We start from the raw sequence: 14,773 nt of genomic DNA, 5'->3' as shown, positions 1-14,773 counted from the left end.
TTAATGTAATGTAAAATATTAGCTGGCAGGTAAAAGTAATTCTGTTAATGAACATGATTAGAACAGCAGCTGGAATACAGAAAATGCAGTGTTTGCAACATCCATGGAATTAATAGACCTTAAAATATTCAAAGAATCAATTAAAATACATTTTCAGGATGAGGCAGACTCATGAAGATGTGCCGACCAGTAAAAAAATGCAAAAAGAACTTGGGAAACATATTTCTAGTAAGTTTATGAAGGAAAACAGCATTTGAATCTAACTCTTAGTCATGCTGTGTAGTTTATTGACCAGCAGCTACCCTGAAAAAATTGTCTAAGCAGGCTATAAAAGACTGGAGAAGAGACAAACTGTAAGGGACAAGAAGGGGAATCACAAGAGGTTCTGGTTTTACAGCACAAATGTTAAAAGCACTGGATGCCATCGATGCAAAACTGAAAATGTGGCCACTTTGTGGGACAGTCACAATCATCATATGCTCTGTTAGGATTTTCTTGGAAGCACTTTTAAAAGGTGCATGCATCAGCACCCCCTCTGCATCTCAAGCTGTACAGAGGAGAGACTGCTTTGTAGAAGCTGCCTACAGAGTGCCTGGGACCCCTATAAATACCACTGATAACAACATCTGGACATTAGAGAGCCACCGAATGCTTTGGGTACAGGGCCATCAATGCCCTGAGCCAGTCGTATTAATGGGTTAGTGATGACAGAATCCATTTTGATGGGAACGCACAATTTTGCAACACAAGTTGGGAGGCCTGTTAAGGGTCAGAGGAAAGCAAAGAGGCAAAGAGAAAATCCATTTTCTTTTGGGTTGAAATTATGGGGCTCCTATATCGAAGCATGGTATAGTGACTCCTATACCCATTTCCTGGTCTGACATGCTGGAAATCCAGTGCATCGGAGCAGACTTGATTAACTGAGTCTGCTGGGCCTCAGTTACAAGATTAATTGAGTCTGCTGGAGCACAGAAATTAATACACTCCGGCACCCTCTAGCATCATGTGTATCACCGCCTCTGCGCTGAAAAATGGCGGCAGTGCTTTGAACTAAACCTCGCTCAATGAGCTTTAGTGCAAAGTGTCCCCCCACCCTTTTTCAGCGTGGGGACTCTGATACACATGACACTTGGGCACTTTTAATTAGTGCAGCTTGCTAATTAAAGTGCCCCCCTACGCCTCCCAGAGCACATATAAAAATGCCCGTGATGTGTTCCTGAAAAATAACATCCCTATAAACTATATGCTCTTGTATATACTGGTATTATAATATCCCAGTATTAATAATAATAAAACATTTTCATAAATTGTAGCATTTCCCCAGTATTCCCTATCTATAGATTGTTACCCTGGTTAGAATAGGCTGTGTGCTGATGCAGCCTCTGTTCACTGGGACCCAAAGCCTGGCAATAAGGAAGTATTTGTAACATCAAATTTGCGAAGCTGTGTGTTTGATTTGTGTCACTGTCAGAATGACTTTAGGCAACAAGTCAAGTTTCCCAGCCTGGAACAGGAACCAATGTTGAAATGAGTATATGAGAGATGTTCAAATGGGCAAGGAAAATGATGCGTTTACCTGCTCACCAACTTTTCCTGGCCGGCCTCGATTTCCAGGCTCTCCCTGTATGAAACAGAGAAAGATATCGGAGGTTACTGAATGCTGCTGCAGCCAAGCTCTTTCCCTGACAGGTTAACTGCCTGAGACATCTCCAAACCTCAGCTATGGCATGACTGGTTTAACCTGAGTGACTGTATCTTTTGTTCACCTGGGGGCCTCAGAACTGGGCCTTGGTTACAAAATTAGCCACAATTAGCAACTCTTGTGCAGTTAATTTGCATAAGGCCTGTGAACCAATTTGCTTTTTAGGGAGGGGAAGTCTCCAAAAATGTCCTTCCAAGCTGTCTGAATCTTTCAGGCATCTTATAATTAAGGAGTAAAACTCAGGGTCTGTAATAACTGGACAGATGTTACTTTTTAGCAGCAGATTTCCACAAGTGGAGGCATCAGGTGCACGTTGGGATCAGACTTCTGAAAACTTGCTTCTCAGGTCCTGAGCAATTAATAATCTGGCAATGAGCTCTCTTGAAAACTTAATCTACTTACACTGTTGGTTAACTTTTGTGCTCACCATTAAAAGATTAAAGTCTACCAGTGGCTGCCACTGGTCCTTGGTAAACCAGAGAGAAAAGCAAAGGGACATATAGGGCGTTTGTACACATTTGCGCCGCAGCACTGGGCACTTTTTAAGTTGTAAAAGTGGCAAAATGTGCACCAGTGCTGAGAAAATGGCGGCAGTGCACTTTTGAAGTACGACACATCAAAGGTGTCTCAGTGCAAAAGTGCGCCGCCGCCATTTTCGGCGCACTGACATGCATTTTGCCGCTTACACAACTGCGCACGATGCAGCGCAGTGTGCGTCAGCTCATATGCGGAGCAGACTCAATTAACCGAGTCTGCTCCGACCTGCTGGATTTCTGGTGCATCACGGGATGAAAAGGTATGTGTATAAATGCCCAGAGAAGCCTACAGTGATCATGGGAGACAGTGGGATGTGGGGGAGTTACTCAAAGGAAGTGCATCTGTGTTTCTCAGGACAGGATGTTGAGAAGCCAGTCCTAGCTGAGCAGACATTGTTTCTGGGTGACAGCAGCTGTATTTTCTCAGTACACAGATAACATGACTCCAAACATGTCGCCAGACCAGACTTTTGTTATTTACTTGTTTCAAGAGCTTTTGGGGAGTGGGGGTTTGAAGAGTAGACTGTCCCAGGATGGCTTCTGCTGCCAGTTAGACAACAGAGATAAGAATGATTTGCGTTGTTTCACAACATAACCACTGAGGAGCAATGGAAAAAATATTGTTTGGCTAATATCAGCCGTGCTTGTTTATAGTACTACATGTGGTTTAAAAAATGCTCTGTCATTCCTTGTGCCGCAGAAGCTGAGGCAGAACAAGTCTTCACTGTTCCAGTTCATTTCTGTGATGAAAACAGGAAACTAAGTGCACATTACCCTAGGAAAGCAGACTTTGCCAAAGGTTAACTCCAGTTTTGCCCTCTTCCTCCTTCTGCTTCCCACCTGAATTCATCATCTCTTGTATCGTGAACCAACCCCCTCTTTACCTTTAGACCATCAGGACCAGGTCTTCCAGGAAATCCCTTCCAGCCAGGAAGACCCTGAAATATAAAAATAATGATTAGTACAAAGGGGGAATATTAATATCCTTACTCCCACCCACTGCTGATGCCCTCGACCTGTTGCAACTTGCAAACCACAGTCCCTCAAATAATCCAGCACGCAAGGGACCCTGGCAGCCCTACAACACTGTGCTGCGGACTGGAACTACTCACAGTGGGAACAGGTTGGGTCCCAGGTGTACACAGCTACTGCGTGACTAAGGACGTCTCTGCTTCTCCATTAGAAGAAGGGTGCTAATGCGGGAGCTTTATCACAGCAGTGCTTCATGGAAACCAGCTGGGATTTGGATCATGGGCTTCTGGACAAAAGTACTCACTGAAGCCAGCAAGGATTTGCTCATCAGAGCCTCCTTTGCAGCATTACATCATTGCTGGGCAGTGCAAGATACTTACTGTCAGGGCCCTGGGGTTTGAACCCAGACTCCTGGTGTTCATAGACAGAAGCCTAAACCATAGCACCACCAGACTACTAGCTAGACATCACCCCTTATTGGCCTGGACCCTCCCATAAGGTTGCTAATGGTGAATCAGGTGACCTGGGTGGACCAATGGGAGCCACAAGCCCTTGATTGGAAGGCTATAAAAGCTTCCCACGTCCTGCAGTGGACTTCCCAAATACAGCACCACTTGGTGTTGCTGCCTTGGCTTTGGTTAATCCTGTTTTTGTCTTGGACCTTCAGGCCTTGGTCATTTGCTTTGCTCTGACCATAATCCTGCCCTGAGCCTCAGCTCAGTGTCCGAGAGCTCAGACTGATACCTGGTTTTGGTCTCGGTTGCTTTGATCATAAGGAACAGGTCTAGGAACACTGGCCTCAAGCTTCAGCAAGTAAAATTTAGGCTGGCAATTGGGAGAAAATTTCTGACTTTAAGCATGGTCAACCTAGAAAAACTGGAATCTCTGTACTTGGAAGCTTTCAAGAGCAGGTTAGACAGATACTTGGCTCAGATGGTTCAGTCAGGGATTATTCTGTGTTGAGCAGGGGCAGGACTAGGTGACCTCATGAGGTCCTGTCCAGCCCTACTTTCCTATTATCCTACTCCCACACCAGTAAACCCTCAACTCAGACCCTAGTGTGAACCATTAGGTTTTGGTAAATTCTCATACTTATTTTGGGAGGGAGTGAGAGAGAGAAAGAAAAGCATGCCTTGCTGCTTCTACTCTGCAAAGTATGATAGGTCAGATGAAGAGCACTGTTCCTTCTGTTGTCAATACTTTCATGTTTCTGGATCTATTTAAATGACAAGCATAGACCTTTTTCCAAATCAGGGTAGCCAACACAGGGGTTAATTATGGAGAAAGGACAGAGTCGTAGAATTTGGATCTGGATCCAAACAATTCCATTGTCAGAGGAGATTGAGATTCATGGCTTCCATCTGAGCCCACTGTTAGTCAATACTACAGTGGTATAAAGTAGTCTCACCAGTGCCCAATGGAAGCCTCTCCATTGACTTCCTGGGAAGAAAAGTGTTCAAGTCCTTCATTGTTATTTCAGCCTCAAATGCTTGATGAGGCAGACGGGGCTATTAGGAATGGACTAGAACTCTTGAGACTCGTGAAACCTACCTCTGCACCAGGGACCCCCGGTGGTCCTAAGGGTCCTTCATCACCCTGGAGGGGGAAAAATGAAATTAGTGACAAAGGTTTGTAGATCTACCGAGTGCTAGAAAAGAACCAACTCTAGAAAGCATTCCCTGTGATCGGTATTTACTGGCTTGTCATCACCTTTAACAGCTCACTCTTAGCAAATTGGAAAGCAGAGTTTTACCAAGGTGCTCATATTTTTTGTAACTGCATCCCCACTGAGGTTCCTCCATATCCTTTCAGTCTGGCAGGGTCTTTCTGGTCTAACTTTTATAGAGAGATGTCTTAGTCTCAGAGGAAAAACTCAAAACATAATCTGATGACCAACGGCATCTTGACATTTTTAGCAGAAATCAATGGCAGTTTGGTGGGTTTATCAACAGTGGAAGTGAGCCACAGGATACCTGTGATTGCTTACAGGGTCTTGCATAGCTTGGTTAGGCAGAGGATATAAGGTTTGGAGAGTTCCTTGCTCTCTTGTTGCCAACCCCTTTCCTTGGAAGAGGTATTACCAGGCTTCTCAGAGAGTTAGCTCATATCAAACAGGGCAACATGCTGAGGTTTTTCATTTTCTTTCAAATATGGTTCAAAGGTATCTAATACTGAGATACCTTAAGGGCTTACGTGACAATTGGACTGGGTTTTGCAGTTTGGTCTGTTATCAATTTCTGCACCTATAGGATCAGATCTAAAATGTCTAAGAGATTTTCAGCTAAGCTCCATCATGATAATCTCAAGGGTCTAGCCTGACGGGGAGAAATGCAAAGGTGGTTTTGAGTTGGATCAATAAGACCACCGAAAAAGGGATTGGAAGCCATGGAGATCAGCGTTCTCATACAGGTTCTGACAGTGATTCCCTGTGTGACCTCGGGTACCTATATGGCAAGGGAAGATATAATCTTGCCCCTTATTCAGCAGAGATAACAAACAGCAATGATGATATGGCAGCATGGGCTTCAGTGATCCAAGTAAACACCTTGGGGTTTACAATGGCAAGTCTAACTTAGACTGGAGCCCGTACCACTGCATCTTCACTGCTCCTGTTAACCAAGCTAACAAGGTGCAAACGAGATTAAGGTAGGCCCAGCCATGCCACAATCGCACCTTTTTCTGTAGTACAGAAACACTCCTTAATTTCTCTACATCTGAATTTCCCCAGACATAGGAAAAGATTATTATATCCATTTTATCTCAGAGAACCTAGGCAGACCAACTAGTTAGTTTTTTAATTAAAAAGAAAAAAATCATTAAATTAAACAGCATTAAATTCTTGCTATTACAAAATGCCCTTGGGTCACGCACTGAACTAGCATTTGTTGCACGTGCTACAAGGCTCTTAGCAGACCAATAAAAAATGGGCCTGCCTCCCCTGGTGACACCAACTGGCTTATGCAGGTGTAAGTAGGAGGAGGATCAGGTCCCACTTTTTCTTAAAATGTTTCCCTATCAAGGACACCAAAAGATACAGTGGTCCCTTCCCCTTTTCCTGCATCACTTTTACAGGCCTGGAATTGAGTACTAAATTGCAGAATCATGCAATAAGGAAAGGCAGCAGACATCACGAAGTGCAGAAGCAAGGTCACTTAGATACCCTGGATAATAGTGGGACCAAGGTCTTTTAGTGTATAAGATGTGGCTCTGCAGGGAAGGCCAGGGTTTCTCAGTGTCCCTGTAGAAAGTGTGTTTTTAAGCCACGCTTGAAGAAGCAAGGAGTAGAAGAACTGTGGGTTTGGGCAGGAAAAGGGGATTTCCTGGTATAGGAGCCTGCCTGGGAGATGTAGAAAAAGGCAACTAATAGAGATTAAACCTCTGTTGATGCCAGGAGGTCAGACACATGGTTTGAGAAGACTATTCCTCCTGCCTCCCAGTGCTGACTTAAGTGGATTTGTTATTTTGCAGGTTTCTGATTACTGAATGTGACCAATTACTTCTTCCCTGGTGCAGCTATACTCAAGGGCTTGAATCTCCAGCACCAGGGAACAATTTGGTCAAAAAAAGATTAAAAGAAATGGAAAGGGTTTGTTGAAGCAAGAACAGCATGTATCCTTCGAAGCACCTCACACAGACACTCACCTCTTGGCCAGGCTGTCCTCTAGGCCCAGGTAAGCCTCGTGCACCAGGTTTCCCCTGCAAGAGAAGAGTCTTAGAAAAGCAAAGCACGAGCTCTGAGGGTCCACTCTTATCAACGTACGCTGCCAGCGGACAGCATCCAAAGTCAATTTTGTTGCAGGGGGAACACCACGCTCTTGGAAGGCCCTCAATCCGAATTCGCAGCCAGAACAATCCGCAGGACTTTCTAGCCCCCTTCCTTCCTTCCCACTCCTTTGTTTCCTTTAGTTATTTCCACTTTGGCACAAAACTTCAATCTGAGCTCAACTCACCTTTAGGCCTTCGGGGCCATTTTCTCCTGGTGGGCCAATATCCCCTGGAAAGCCCTAGAGAGAATGAGAAACGGTGGAGTTGTATGAGAGGACTTTCTGGGCAAGCTGCCTATGCCAAGATTGAACTTGATGCTTAGCACTGGAATATTTGGTATCTGCTAACACAGTCTCTAAACAGACTGCTGTGAGGTGTCTAGATGGATTGAAGCAGACTTCTTGTAAGCTTGATGAAGTCCAAAATGCAGTAAGAAAGGAACATATTAAAGGAGACTTAATTTGATTGTTTTAATTCTTTATCAAGACCAAGGCAATTGATTCCCTACCAATCCCTTTGTAGCTCATCTTTTCAGAAAATTTTCTATTATAAGGACTTAATGTCACCACACAGCTAAAATGGGCAATTTAGGCTTTAATTAACCTTTGAGTCAGTGTGTCATTTCCTTTTGCAGAGAAATAAATTGCACACCTCCAAACACAAAGGGAAGCAGACTAGGAATTAGGAAAGGTGCTGACATACTCATTAGCTGCTGTCTTCAACCGAACAGCAGCCCTTTCCCACCCACAGCTCATTCATTGAGAAAACAAAGGAATCCATAGTTATTTCCAATAGAAACAAATAACAAGGATTATAAACTGATACCACTGAACAGAGAGCCAATTCCAGACCCAGAAAAATACCACAATGCGGCAAGCACAAAAGCGACCCGCCAGCACTGCAACAGGTTCTCAAACACTTTATGAATGTGTCCTTATTGTTAACAGGAGTACAAACCACAGCATATCAGGGAGGAGCGGATCTTTTATTTGAAGTTATTGTCTTAAGCTTGTTGGTGGCATTTTCTGATTTGAATAGTGCTTACCGGGGAGAAAAAACATCCCAGACTATCCACAACATACATCAGTACGATGAAGAGGGAAGGATGGAGACCCATTAGGGAAAGGTGATGAACCTGATGGACTTGCTGAGCAAAAAAGGAGCCTGCTGTTTTTCTCGCTGCTACTAACCTCATCCAACCCTGCCTCTACCACTCTCTAATCCACTCCTCTGGCCAATAAGGGGTGGGAGATATGAATTTTATTGAAGGGTTGAAGTCAGATAATGGGCTTTCTACCCTAGAAAACAAGAGCAGGAGAACATCATAGCAAGCAGGAGGCCAAGTGACCTACCAACTCTGGGGTATGGCTTGAGGAGAAAACTATTCACAAGGATAGCTATTCACAAGGATTATATCTACTGGGCAGAGGGCTGAAAGATTTTGATTCTACTGCAGTCTCTGTCACCGACTTATCACAAGTCCTTGGGCAATTCCCTGCAGCTTTGAAGACCTCTGATCCTCCATTAATGAAATAGAAACAAAACCCTTCTTTGTGGGATTTAAAATCTTTGGAGGAAGAAAAGATGAAAGCAATTGTTTATTATTTAAGTAAATGTAGTGAAGTTCTTGGCTCAGGCTCAGCTAATGACAGTTACTGCCAAAAATACTGAAAATAAATGGATGGTAATAATCCTGAGCAAACTTTTGCTGGGGCAAGTACCCTATTAGGAAAGCATTTGAAGGCCCATCTTCTGAATGGTGAGAAAAGGGGTTACAATAAGTCTTATTTATTCCAGACTGAGGGGGAAAAAAAGCATATTGAGAATAGTGGATCAAGATGGCTGCATCTTCTTTGTTTTATTATGCATCACTTCAACTTAAGTTGGGATGTGGGACGTACTTATTTTATAACACCTGGTGTTGACCTGTGAAACACCCAGAGAGGGGAGGGATGGTACTGTATGGGTGTAACTCCCAGAAGAAAGGTCTTGTCCGTAGCTGCAACACTATAACAAAGCAGCAAGAATTCATTTGTCTTTTGCTGGAAAAGGCTTTGGTCCTTCATTCACATGAATTATTATTGGTTAAGTAAGAAGGAAAAAATATCGCCTAAACTCTATTCAGACCCATCCAAAGACTCAAGTGGGGATCTTAAATGTAGCCTAAAGTCTATACATTTCTAAGATGGAGTTTGTAGGAGGCTTAATTACAGCCGCAGAGTAGGCTGCAGCGATCAAATGAATGTTATGACGAAACAAAAATGAGAAAGAGCTTCTTGGAAAGGTTGGGGAACTAACGGAGGCTAATGAAAGAAAGATCAGAGCGCAAACTGAAGGAACGTACCTCGGGGCCAGGTGGTCCTGGAAACCCAACTGGACCTTTATCACCAACCCTTCCCTGGAAAAGCAGAAAATAATGGTGATTATGAGACAGCTGCTAGTTGCTGATGCTCTGTTCAGAATAACACCCACCCACTCAAAGGTCTTTCTAGCTGGGCTCCGGACTTTTTAGAGGTGAGCTAAGGAAGCAGAAGATGTCTAAAGCAGGTACTTACAAGGGGGCCTGGCTTCCCTCGTGATCCTGGTAACCCAGGCAAGCCCTGGCTGCCCTGGGAAAGAGAGAATATATTTCAGTAAAAATGCAAAGCAGCTACAATACATTGACTAAAGCCCACCACCCCCTTCTCCATCCTGAGCTCCTAAATAGAAGGGAAAGATCTTTCTTTCAGGAGACTTCAATCCCATGCAATGTTTGTGGAGCAGAGACCAAAACATGGAAACACATGGTAGGACAGTCTAAACATTTTATGCTTAATGCTGCTCCCTTTTCCTTTGTACATAACATAAACCAGCATTCAAGGAGGGCCCAGGGGAAAAGAGGTAGTCAGCAGGCAAGCAGCTGGGCTGCATGTTGTCGTCCCAGCACATGATGAACTGGTACATGGAGAAGACTTCCCACAAAGCTCAAAGGCAAAGAATTCAAGCATCCTTCCACAACTTGGTCTTAAACAACCCCATAGCTACAGTTGCTATACATTTACATCTCTATCTTTCTCTAATGTCCTCTCTTCTTTCTCTGTCCCACAGACTGAAGATCCACTCTTCTCAACTCCTTTCATTACTGGTTTCCACAAAGGAAAATCCCAGCATCCAGTGGGATAGCTTTCCTAGCTCCCTGCCTCATCTTCTAATCTATAGCATACCGTGTCCTGCTCTGTACCCAACAGTCACTTGCAGAGCTGCACAAACACCAAGTCTGTGCTGTCAAGTCCTCCAAACCCACTAGACAGATCTACATCTACTTCATGGGACCTGGAATACTAGGTTTTGTCCTTTCTGCTGTATGTCTACCAAGCTAATGCAGGTAGCATTAGCCACACCTACTACTCCTAGAGATCCAACTCAAGTATCTGTATCTTTTGATGGTGCCTAGCCTATCCACGCACTACTCCTTGGCAAACTGAAACACCTACCCTCTGCACCCTAATCCCAAACCGTTCACAGGCCTTTATATGTTGTGTTTTGCTCTCTGGTACTCGGCATGAAGATGCTCAGGGTGTCATAGGTCAGGAGTCTGATATGCACCATCTCTGATCCTAAATTCCCTGCTGTCTGATTCTGTTAGTATAGACACCAGCTAAAGATCAGGAGACTTTAGGCACCGAATTCAATCCTGGTATAAGACAGGACAGACTGTGTCACTATTAGTGAGCTGTATCAGTTGAATCCAAGGGATGAATTTGCCCCTAAGAATACATGTACTATTGCAGCTGGTGTTACTCACAGCCATACAGGCCCCAATGCAGCAATGCATTTATGAATGTGGACAGCATTAATCCCAACAGCAGTCAACATCAAAAGGAAACCAATGAGGCTAGCTATATGCTTAAAGTTATACACACAGTTAAGGGTATTGCTGGACTGGGGTTTGTCTCTGGGTTCAGCAGACAGATTCCCTGAGCCTGTAACCACTGGCCTACTGCCACTGACCCTTGTCTGAGTCGCCTGCTCCCATACATTCAGGTTTTGCAGGAAGTTATGGCACTTTCCATAGAAAACACCACACTGCCCCTTGTCGAACTGCATTTTAAAAAAATTCTCTCCTAGTGACTTCAGTTTTAGGCGGTCTCAGAGAATCGTGCAGAGCAGAGGGGAATCTGACCGTGTCATACAAATAACTATGTACAGGGTCTTTATGATGGGAGTAATCCAAGTTTTCAAAATGAGCATGGCTTGAATATGAGCTGAAAGCCAGTAGGTACACACATTATCTACAGAAGTAGAAAAAAAACCCTGATGGGTAAAAGGAAGCAGTTACCTTGTCTCCTTGGAATCCAATATCTCCTGGAACACCTGGCAGTCCCTGATCACCCTGAATACACATCACCAAAGAAAGTTACAATATACACCATCAACAGCAAAACCTGCCCAGATCTAAAGGAAATTATATGTGCATTTTATGGCAGATGTTTAATTTCTGGTTTCTTTCAGACAGAACTAGTGATAAACCATAGGTCTTTTTATGCATAATAACAATTTTGAGCAAAATATGTATTTTCCAACAGTAAATCTGAACTGAGAAATGAAAAACACAGGAGAGAGAAATAAGAAATGTCTGAGCCTTGGGCCTGCTGTGTAAAATGTTAGTTGGAAGGGCTTCAGGCTCCTTTCCCCTTGCTAACAGCAATCCTATGGGTGAAGAGATGAGCGAATACAGCTGAACTAGAATAGCTGGCTGGCTTTTTACCAAATGGGATCTTTCTTTTCATGTCATCTCCTTTACAGTCACGATCCCTGGGATTTCTGTAGGCTTGTCTTGGAGTTGGGAGCAAAGATTGAGCCACTTCCACATAAAAGCACTGGTTGTCTACAGCAGCCTTCTGAGAAATCAGACTGAGATTTCCCTGCAGAATTGTTACAGGTATTCAAATCTGGCTTTCAGAAAGACATGGGTCTCTTTGGGAATCCCACCCAGGAAGTCATGTCTTACATGGGCAGGCTGGCATTAACTTGTGAACTTCCCGTCTAGAATATCCTGTTCTGATTCCTACCGAGAAACAAACATCTCGTCAAAGGGATTGACTGCTTGGAAAATCAGACAGAGATGAAAGGTGACAGAAGGAGTGGTGACGGAGGGGGGTTGTTCTCTCTGCAGTATGCATATCTAAGAAGCAAATGCCTTAAAAATTGAGGTGATCCAATAGCAAGAGACATGATGGAGGCTATGTCCCATACACTGAGAATGCCACCAGCACACTGAAAAACACACACAGCTATACTGCAAACATGAAATGTGTGGAGGACATATGGACTGCAAATATAGAGCCACAGATAGCAAAAGCTTGGGAAAGAAATCCAAGTAGCTCTCGTCAAACAACAAATAAAAACCCTGTTCTTGCAGAAATTAATTAGTATAATTGCTGCTGTTGACATTTAGGAGAACAATGGAAGGGCCATTACTTAGTCTAGATTACAGCTGGGTCACATTTCTGGACAAATCCTTTCGTCACTAAAAAGTGCATATTCAAGTTGACAGAAATGTTTAATGGATTCAAGTTGAACTTGCTGAATTGTTCTGATTTAAAAAAAAATTCTGAAAAAAAAATCAAACCATTTTATTTAGCCATTGTAAAATCAAAACATTTCCTTTTTTTGTTTGAAACATTTCCTTTCAAATGAACTTCAATTTGATATTAAAGAACAAAAACCTACAGAAAACTCAAAACTAATGTACTTGGCTCCTATAAGGATTTTTTAGGGCATTATCTTTTATTGGACTAAATGTGTAGCTGGGATAACATTAGACATGATTTCAAATGCAAAGCACTTAGTGTGACTTGAAACAATACGTGTTAATTTTTTGGTAGTGCAAAGAAACAAGCAAAACAAATATTCACACAGCTCTAGTTAAAATGAACCCTGTGTATTTGGGAGGGGAAAGACCACTCATCCACCCATCTCCTTGCTACTGCTAGACTGTCCCCATTTTCCGGTGCTCTGTATTTACTATTCCTTTATCCAGTCCAGTCTTAAACATGCAAACCACTTGGCTGCCTTCTTTCAGAAAAGGATGAGAAATTACCCTACGGTCACACACAAGATTTGTTCCAAGACCCACCTTGCCTTTGTGATCCTTCTGTCAAAGGGCTCAAAGAAAGGGGTTGGTGGTGGCGAGTGTGGTGGAGATGGCTGGTTTTGCTCTTTGTTTTTTAACCTATCCAAGCTTGAGGGCTAGTCATCAAGAAGTGACTTTAAAAAAAATGGAGGTCACAGACTTGCCTACGCTATAGAGGATGTTCTAGGAAGCAGCTAAAGCCTGCGCTCATAAATGGGAGTGAGCCTCTCTTCCACACTGTAGGAAAACCTGTTTATAGGCGAGTGGTAGAGATCATGAGGAATGGGAATCCATTTCAGTCAACTCCGAGAGAGGGTTTAGGGAGGCTGTCAAGATTTGTAGATAGCAAACCAGGCAAATAACTTTCTAAACTCTACTGGGGGGGCCTCGAGTAAGTCAATACATGTGTTATTACATGTCATACACCACAGTTTCTTGGCACAAACAAGCAATTCAGCCACCTACAATTACATTAGTCAAAGCCAAATTATATTTTAAATGTAGGTTTTTAGACTTCGGAAATGCCTTCACTGCCTGGAGCATATCAACTCTGAATCCAGATCTTCACTTGATGACTCAGGCTTGTGTCCTTAAAGTTTGGAACAAAATGATAAGAGAAATGAGCAAACTACGATTGAAAAAAAGAAGTGATGTTGAGATAAGGAAAAGTGCTCCAAGGTCCTGATTCACAGGGCGTTTACACACACACGCTCTGGGAGGTGGGGAGTGTGGGAGCTTTAACAAGCATGGAATGAGCTTTAGTTAAAGCACCCCCGCTGCCCTCTTTCAGCATGGGGACAATGATACATGTGACATTGGAGTCTGCTGGAGCGCAGTAATTACAATGCTCCAGCAGACTCAATTAATCGAGTCTGCTCTGATGCATTGTAATTACAGCGCATCAGAGAAGCTTCAATGTATGTGTATAAGCGGCCTTAGAGTGAGGAGGAACACTTAATCTGAGATTAAAGCAGAAGAGTTTGTTCACCATGTGTGGTGTTGCATAGGTTTCATGTGGCATCTATACAAAGATATAGCAGCACTTCACAACAACTGCCAAATGGAACGGGGACTGGTTGCTAAACTTGTGCAAGGGTGGGTGTTTAGCTGTAAGGAAGTTAGTTCTCCGAGTGCAGGAATACCGTCTGCTGCTCTGTGAAAAAGGCCTAGTGTGCCCTCAGATGCTTTGAGGCTAGCCATTGTGTGTCCCTCTTGCCAAGAGTTTGTGTTTGGCATTACAAGGAGAGTTTGCATTTGAGACCCAATATAAGTATTTAAAGGAGCCAGGAGCTCCAGGACTTCCAACTGGATTGGTTCACTAAATTCTTTCATGCGTGCAAGTAACTAATGACCCTTATCATTTTTTTCCCATTGCATGGTTTTCCCATGATCTACAGCTTATTTCATCCAAGGGAAACTGTTGGGTTTGCACAGCAGCTCAACCAATTCATAGTTTCATAGTTTCATAGTTTCTAGGGTCAGAAGGGACCTGAGCAGATCATCTAGTCCGACCCCTTGCCATGGCAGGAAGAGCACTGGGGTCAAATGACCCCAGTAAGGTGGTCGTCCAACCTCCTCTTAAAAACCCCCAGGGTGGGAGCCTGCACCACCTCACTTGGAAGCTGGTTCCAGACCCTAGCCGCCCTGACCGTGAAGTAGCGCCTCCTGATGTCCAACTTAAAC

At 43.6% G+C, this 14,773-nt stretch overlaps 1 protein-coding gene across 1 annotated transcript in view; it reads right to left on the bottom strand.

Moving 5' to 3' along the window:
• Positions 1-14,773, bottom strand: part of COL27A1 (collagen type XXVII alpha 1 chain) — a 293,868-nt gene that overhangs the window by 124,267 nt on the left and 154,828 nt on the right. Inside the window, exons 17-24 of the mRNA XM_019510527.1 lie at positions 11,294-11,347; positions 9,531-9,584; positions 9,320-9,373; positions 7,161-7,214; positions 6,853-6,906; positions 4,762-4,806; positions 3,123-3,176; positions 1,577-1,621 (exon numbers count right to left, since the gene is read on the bottom strand). Of these exons, the coding sequence (XP_019366072.1) occupies positions 1,577-1,621; positions 3,123-3,176; positions 4,762-4,806; positions 6,853-6,906; positions 7,161-7,214; positions 9,320-9,373; positions 9,531-9,584; positions 11,294-11,347 (414 nt within the window). The remainder of the gene's footprint in view (positions 1-1,576; positions 1,622-3,122; positions 3,177-4,761; positions 4,807-6,852; positions 6,907-7,160; positions 7,215-9,319; positions 9,374-9,530; positions 9,585-11,293; positions 11,348-14,773) is intronic.

Source organism: Gavialis gangeticus, unplaced genomic scaffold (assembly GCF_001723915.1).
Source record: "Gavialis gangeticus isolate Ggan-Ray unplaced genomic scaffold, GavGan_comp1, whole genome shotgun sequence".
Taxonomy (NCBI): domain Eukaryota; kingdom Metazoa; phylum Chordata; order Crocodylia; family Gavialidae; genus Gavialis; species Gavialis gangeticus.
This window is presented reverse-complemented; position numbering and strand designations above follow the sequence as displayed.